The following is an 8,559-nucleotide window of genomic DNA, read 5'->3' on the forward strand; positions in this document are numbered from 1 at the left end:
ATGTCCTTTCACGAAGCCTTATTCCATTATGGTGAGATAAAAACAAAGCTCGAGTTAAAACTACACTGTACAACTACAAACGGCGCGAGAGCCTTGGCGCGGCTAAGTATTTAAACGTAATTTATGGTGTAGCGATCACAGGCAAGTGGCGTGACGTCACAGACGAGTCGGAGATCAAAGACGTTCCGCGCTAAAATACGTAAATTTAAATAATCTATTTCTCAGTCATTTATTGATGGATTTTCAAAATTTTTTCACTGATTTATCAGTTTTGCTCTATATTTTGATTCTATCGTGTCAAATATAGTATTATCAACATCACTAAACTAGTCCATTACGTCCAACAACACCGTGATAAGTTTCTGAAAAATTCAAATAGTCACGAATATGATTCACGCGAGAAAAATAAATTTGCTATCCCTTCTGCAAGACTGAAGAAGTCCCAACAAGGTCCGAACCATACATCTCTAAAACTTTTTAACAAACTTCCAGATCATTACGAAAAATTGATCCCAGCTTTACTATTGGATCAAACAGTATACATGTTGAGCGATTTCTTGAATGACTCAATGTATTATTGAATCATTTTTGTTCATATGTGTATTTCTTAATATTGCGATATTTTGTGAAAATTTGTGGTTACATATTATGATGTTTTTATTTATTAATTGACTATCAATACTATTCATTAATGGTTCAAGATTTTTTTATTGACAAGCAATGTAAATTTTTGATGACAAATATTCGTACATGTTAGGATTTCCTTGTGAGCAAATAAATATTATTATATATTATTATTATTATATTGAATGTCGGTTTTTGAAATTTCTATGTTTTTGTTGCATTTTTCATATCTAATGTTAATCGACGTCATTCTTCTTCTTCTGTTCGTGCCTTATCCGTCATCGGAGGAAAGCGATCACATTTTTAATTGTATCAAAATTCAAGATGAGACCATTTTCAACTATGGGTCTAATATGAAAACGATCACACTGTTCGAAAAAACAAATAGATAACTTATACCTTTTCTTCATCTTGCCCCATTATTTTCAATAATAAACTTTTGGAATCGTTTGTGAAAAAATTGTTTAGCCTGACGACTCTGACAGTTTAACAGTTTACGGTTTGGAATATGTATTATGCAAAAATCGATTGAAAAAATCAGTCCGTCCATCATCCAGAGCATTGCTCGGAAATTTTGATCGTTAATTTTATGATTCTTAATTCAAAAATCGGTTGCTTTATCTCATTGTTCCTCCTAGCTCGAGATTATGAGCCATAAATTTCCAAGAGAAAGAATTAAAACACACTTAAATAATTAATCTTTCAGAAACTATTGCTAGACAAAAACAATAACAGGCCAATTGAAAAGTCTCCGGCCTACCTTAGTAAAACACTTTTTTTTTTTGCAAAATTCGATTTTATTATTCAACATGGTTGCCTTCGAGGTCGATACAGCGATTATAGCGATCTTCCAACTTTTCGATACCATTTTTGTGGGACGATTGGTTTTTCGCTTCATAATATGCCCCAGTTTCGGCGATTACTTCTTCATTGGTGCTAAATTTCTTTCCAGCGAGGATTTTTTTAAGGTCTGAGAACAGGAAAAAGTGGCTGCAATTCGAAGCAATGTTGCCATTGTTTTCATTGATTTGTGACAAGGCGCATGGTCTTGATGAAACAGCACCTTTTTTTCTTCAAATGGAGATCAGAATACTGATGTCATAACCTTGCCAGCTGACTGTTGTGTTGTTCCTCGCTTTGATTTCAGTTCATCATGTGCAGTCCACTCAGCTGACTGTCGATCGGACTCCGGAGTGAAATAATGGAGCCATCTTTCATCCATTGTCACATATCGACTCAAAAATTCAGGTTTATTGCACTTAAACATCTTCAAACACTGCTCAGAAACATTAACACGTTGTTGCTTTTGATCGATTGTGAGTTCGCGCGGCACCCATTTTGCACACAGCTTTCTCATGTGCAAATATTCGTGAATGGTATGATGTACATGTTCAGATGATACCTTCACAATGTCTGCTATCTCGATCAACTTCACTTTACGGTCATTCAAAATTATTTTGTGAATTTTTTTTGATTTTTTCATCGGTGACAGACTCTTTTGGGCGTTCACTGCGTTCGCCGTCTTCGGTGTTCATTTCACCACGTTTGAACTAAGCATACCAATCAATGATGGTTGATTCTCCTGGTGCAGACCCCGGAAACTTTTCATCAAGCCAAGATTTTGCTTCAACTGTATTTTTTCCTTCAAAAAGCAATATTTTATCAGCACACGTTTTGTTTTATTTTTTTTAAAATAACAAAAGTAGCTACACTCACAACGCAATATCTCACAAACTAATGGTCGGAATGCTGTCAAATTTTGACACGTATCGTTTGATATCGGTTGGTTCTAACTAAAAATCATATGGATTTGATACTAGCACCTCCATCTTCGCATTAGGCCTGGCACTTTTCAATTGGCCTAATACCTGATTTTAATTTTCTTGTAGGGTTGTTAATTTCAATAATTCAAAGTCCAAACTCACACCCATAGTTTCAATGTCATGAATTCCTGAAATTATCAAATTTGACCGGAGCATATTTTGACTTGTAAGTGAAAATAATAGATTATAGTGTATATTTCTCAGTGTTTTCAAAACGAAGCTACGGGCCGTATAAGACATTAACTGAATATGAAGACCGTCCAGCCGTTGTTGGGTAAAAAAGTCTGCGTCTGACGTGGCTATGGGACACAGTAACAAAGCCTACACAACTGAACACAACCAGTTCTTGTAACTTGTACTCTAAGCTTCAGAGAGGTCTCTCGGAAGCGTAAGAGAATTGGAATAAAAAACATTGAAAATTGAACCATCTAGTTGAAACAACTCGATACACAATATCATACAAATATCTCCAAACAGTATTTGCTGAATGCTTGAGAAGTAATTACCTAAAGTGAAATGAAGTTAACCATTGAAAACATGGAATCGAAAGTCCTCGAATTCCTTCAACATTCGATTTAAGAGTAATCAGTTCATTAGTATTCCTTGGGTATAAAAACCAGAAAAGTTTTCTTTTAAAAACCAGGATCTAGAAAAATAGGAATTCTCCGAAATGATTGCTTCGAAACTTGATGTAAATAATTCTTCCTGTGCCCCTTGGGTGACATTCTATAAGAGAAAGTTGGATTTTATAGAACAAGGCACGTGTAAAGCCTATCTACTAAGACTAATGGAAAAATCGGGAGAATTTTCCTTCCTCAAGACCTATGGGCTATCGGGTTCGTCCTGTATAATAATTAGGTAGTAATGAATTCATTAGAATATAGCGTAAGTTAAAATTGACGGATAGAACATAATCGCAATACATGGAATCTGTTTTATTGTCTTCAACTGTTGCAGCTAAAAGATTTTCATGAATTCTCAACTATTATTAGGCCAATTGAGAAGTCCCCGGTCTGATGCACAGATGGCGGGGCTAGTATTGAATTAGTAAGTACCAATCTTCAAACGATAAGTGTCAAAAGTGTACAGCTTTCCGACCATTAATTTGTGAGATATCGCGTTGTGAGTGAAGCTATTTTTGTTATTTGAAAATAGATGGAAAAAAAAGAATTTCGTGTGCTGATAATTGCTTTCTGAAGAGAAAAAATACAGTTGAAGCAAAATCTTGGCTTGATGACGAGTTTCCGGGGTCTGCACCAAGAAAATCAACCATCATTGATTGGTATGCTAAGTTCAAACATGGTGAAATGAGCACCGTAGACGGCGAATGCAGTGGACTCTCAAAAGAGGCTGTCATCGACGAAAAAATCAAAAAAGTTCACAAAATGATATTGAAACACCTAAAGTGAAGTTGATCGAGATAGCAGACATTGTGAAGATATCATCTGAAAGTGTTCATCATATCATTCACGAATATTTGTACATGAGAAAGCTGTGTGCAAAGTGGGTGCCGCGCGATCAAAAGCAACAACGTGATAATGATTCTGAGCAGTCTTTGAAGCTGTTTAAGTGCAATAAACCTGAAATTTGGGGTCGATATGTGACAATGGATGAAACATGGCTCCATCATTTCACTCCGGAGTCCAATCGACAGTCAGCTGAGTGGACTGCACACGATGAACTGAATCCAAAGCGAGGAAAAACACAACAGTCAGCTGGCAGGGATATGGCATCAGTATTCTGGGAAGTGCAAGGTATAATATTCATTGGTTTTCTTCAAAAGGTCCAGACCATCAACAGCGATTATTATATAGCGTTATCGGATCGTTTGAAGGATGAAATAGGTAAAAAACGGCCCCTTTTGAAGAAAAAAGATGTGCTGTTTTATCAAGACAATGCGCCGTGTCACAAATCAATGGAAACATTGGCAAAAGTGCATGAATTGGGCTTCTTCATCCACCATATTCGCCAGATCGCCAGATTTACTATGGTGGACCGGGGACTTTTCAATTTGCCTGTCAAGAATATTATCCATAGTCTAATCTCTGTTGTCCCTTAGCTGTTATTATTTTTGTTCCATGTCTTCACTTTGAATATGTTACAGGATATATCCCATCAGCCACCAATGAATGCTGATTTGGTGAAAGACTTGTCATCTACACCTAGAGAAGAACTGGCAAGTTTCTCTCACAGAATATGGAATTTATCCAGACTTTCATTCGATGGATCTGAAAGAACCAATTTCCTCTATCGTCAAGATGTCCAGCGGCATTTCGCTTTAGGATCCCCAGGTATATAATTCTTTTAATTGAGAAGTAGATGGCGCCAGTGAATATTCCAAATTCATACTACGCGACTTTGAAATTGTTATCGTATCGCTTGTTGAATATTTCGCTCGCATTTGATTTTAGCATTGCGCAGGTCGTGCATCGGGACAAAAAGCACTTCTGCCGTCATAGTAGGCTGCTTAAGAGGTGCTTGAAGATTAATTATTCAAACCTGTACATCCCAAACACGAACTAAATCTTCACTGACTTCGGATTTAAATCTGAATGGGGCTTAAGCGGTATGTTGCTATGGCAATTGAAGAAGCAATTGATTTGGAGCCTTATTCATTATATAGAGACTATACGATTTGATTACAGCTTGTTAATTACCATAAATTCGTTTAATGAATACGTTCGAATGTTAGCTGACAAACCAGACCGCCATGTTAACTACAAAACGGAAACGTTGAGGTACTTTTGGGGTTCAAAGGTTTCATCAATGAATGGATTTGGAAGGATAATCCGTTAAAGCTGAAATAGAATTTTAACAGAATTGGTACAGTTTATGAATTGAAACTGCAATTTATTTAACTTGTAAAGTAGATGAAGTGTGAGGTGAAATAGAGAGCTAAACAAGGTTATATCTTTTTATAACATTACGGGAAATCGACATGAAAATTAATTTTTTTTTCGATTTTTCGATATTCCACCCGAATTTTTTATTGTTGGTTTGTGGAAAAAACAGAAACAAATCATATTAAAAACCTGTGTAAGGCTTTGCGTTACGGTTTATATTCTTCAAACAAAATTTTGTGGCAACAATCTTGAGATGATTAAAAACACAAAAAAGAATTCAGGGCTAATACTAATGTTGATATCAGAACAAGTGTTTGAAATTGGTTTTCTCTATTTCAGTATCGTAATGTAATGAGTTCATCACGTATAATTCTGAAAACAGTGCTGTAATTAACTCATTACAGCATTGTTTTCAGTTATATTCTTCGTTTTGTGGTTGTCTACATGGACTTCCAATATTATCAAAATTCAAAACACGTCAATTGTCAGAGTAATATAATTTGGATTCAGTGAAGTGATTTGCGACATTATTCGCAATTTCTCTTGATTGTGTTGATGTTAAATCGATTTTGTCAGACAAAATTCACAAATTTAATGCCTAATACAAATTATGTCAAAATCCGCGGATTCGAATTCAAATTCCGTAATCTGTCAATTTTCGTAACAGTAAAACCAACTGCCAAGTTACAATGCAAATGTCACTAGGATATTTGATCTGAATTTTTCATTGAATTTCGAAAATAATTCATAAAACTTGACTGAAATAGAGAAAATATCGTCTAATACTCTTTGCAGAAGTCAATTCCAACACTCATGCGTTCGAAAACTCGAATTTCGCATTCATGTTGGAATAGGTGTCCATTCTGCAACTTGTTTTAGAATATACTATGATTCGCTTCGATCTATTGTTTTAACCTATTTTATGCTCCTTTGAAGAATTTCCAATGCTTTTTTCTATTTATCACTGATTCTATAACTAACATAGCAATACAATATAAAGAAGTTATACTTACAATTCTGCTGATATGAAACCTGCAATTTATAAAAGTAATTTTTTTTTTCAGAAACATCTCTATCAAGGAGCACCCACGCTTCAGCAATTGACGTCAAGAATAATTTAGATTGTACGAAATGCTACGATCAGAATAACATTAGTCAGTTATACCAGTCGAATGAACCCACTGTCAAAATAACATAAATTGATTTTATTAAATTTTGATTGAGGAGTAACTTAAGGTGCAATGCGTTGTTAAAGAACAACTTCGGTTATTACATTTAAATATTACCTTTGAATAACATCTTTCATTAGCGAACATAATCAAACTCATTGAAAGATACAAATACATTCATTATGTAGCAATTCTGTACTATCATCGGGAAGGATTTTTTTAGAGAAAATTAGATGTGCTGTACGTGTAAAGGACCCGGTAACAAAGCCAACATTGGACTTCACCGGTTCCATAAACTGAATAAGTTTATTGAAAAGTCACAGATTTACGAGATGAAAGAAGTTGAAGATAAGATGAAATTTGAATATTCTGTATTTTTATATTTGATGGTTTTTCCGATGCTTCATCAAGGTTTTTCGATTGTCCATTCGAAATATTTAAGAATGATACTTCGAAAAAATTTTCTTGCGGACGTTGGTAGAAAACAAATGGAAAAAGCCAAATTTTTTGCAGTAACCGAATATATGATTTTCATTCAATAAGTCCCGGATATACCAGATCGGTAGAAACACGTTTTTTTTTAAATCTACTTTATGCAGATACAGGTATCTACTTTTAACGTTCTTCTAACTCTTCAATTCTTCTTAAAATTCAATATTTCGATCTAGACTCTATATTCCGCAATTTTGATATGCATCAACAACAAAAAGTTGTTTGGACTTGAATGACGTGCTAGCAGAAATAATATGTGAATATGGGCTGGATCTTCTGGATTTCATTATCAATTTGATCAACCAGCATCTATTTCAGATTGTATTTTTATTCATTTTTTTGAATTGTTGTAATAAGAAAATAATATTTTTGGTAGTGCAGAAATAATAAAACTTTCACAGAAAGTTCATCTCTGGACATGTTTGGAGGATGAAATTTATGTGAATTTTTATTAAACGATTATGATAGCGAGGAATACATATCAAGTATGATTATTTTCAATGTATTATATCTGAAAATGTTCTTGAAATATTTTCGGAAGGCTTCAAGGGGACAGTGCGATTCATCAAAGTAGTGACAACATGTAGAATAATTTTCGAATGAATCTTTATTATATGCAACAAATTCAAATTCGCTTTTTGTCCATGCGGATATTTGTTGTTCGAATTAGTCTAGTATTGTTTCACTTCATGGAATTTTGTCTTGTAATATATATTTTAGAAATAACCATAATTGAAGAAATTCTCTATATCGAACTAAGAGTTAATTGTAGGAACATTGTTGTTTATACTATCGTTAGTAAAATATATGAATGAATGAGAATAAAATATTCACAATTTCATTTGCGATTTTTTTTATCCTGAATTATTTTGATACTCAATGTGGTAGAAGTTTGTCAAGTTTCTTCAATAATATATTATTCTTGAGCATGAAATTATTGTTCTGTGTTTTCATCCCGACCCTAATGTAACACGTTGTTGAAACTTTTTTTTAATTGAGTACCAGTAATCTCTGCGAATTCATCCTTTTGTCTTTTATTGATCATGGGGCGAACACCAATGGCGCCATCTGAATGTATATCTTGGGGTGAGAACGGCAAGCTTTTCAACTCCGGAAAATAAGTTTACAGCATTCGTCATTTGTATATGATGATTCTTTAAAATATATGGTAGATGTCATTATTATATCCTGGAAATTCAGTATAAAGATATCAAAATGAATCAAACTAATATTACACCTTTCATCAATCGACTTCACTTCTCATTTTGGCCAAATGTTTATATTTTTTAAATTTTGAGCCGACTATGGTCTCAAACGATTGGGATGTTTTACTAGCGAATAGAAAAAAAAATGGCGTTAGATAATTCGGCAGTTTAAGGTGTACCGGGTTTTTCACCATAATTTGACCCCCCTTTAACTTTTTCACTAAAAGAGGTACAAAAAAATGTTTTCTACAAAAGTTTCACGAAATCGTCTAGTGTTTTTTAAAATGATTTCACAAAACGAAATATATACAGAGTGTGCCCACTCTGTTAAAAGGGTCAGTTCAGGTACCTGATAGGCAATGGTTGCACTATTTATAGATTTAACCTGAATTTATTCAATTAC

The 8,559-nt window shown here is 34.2% G+C and overlaps 1 protein-coding gene across 1 annotated transcript in view; it reads left to right on the top strand.

Annotated features, from left to right (window-relative positions):
* LOC123686156 (SKI family transcriptional corepressor 1 homolog-B) overlaps window positions 1-6,606 on the top strand; it is a 56,026-nt gene extending 49,420 nt beyond the window's left edge. Inside the window, exons 6-7 of the mRNA XM_045626157.1 lie at window positions 4,567-4,738; window positions 6,355-6,606. Of these exons, the coding sequence (XP_045482113.1) occupies window positions 4,567-4,738; window positions 6,355-6,488 (306 nt within the window). The 3' untranslated portion in view covers window positions 6,489-6,606. The remainder of the gene's footprint in view (window positions 1-4,566; window positions 4,739-6,354) is intronic.
* The last annotated feature ends 1,953 nt before the right edge of the window (window positions 6,607-8,559 follow it).

This window comes from Harmonia axyridis, chromosome X, assembly GCF_914767665.1.
Source record: "Harmonia axyridis chromosome X, icHarAxyr1.1, whole genome shotgun sequence".
NCBI lineage: Eukaryota > Metazoa > Arthropoda > Insecta > Coleoptera > Coccinellidae > Harmonia > Harmonia axyridis.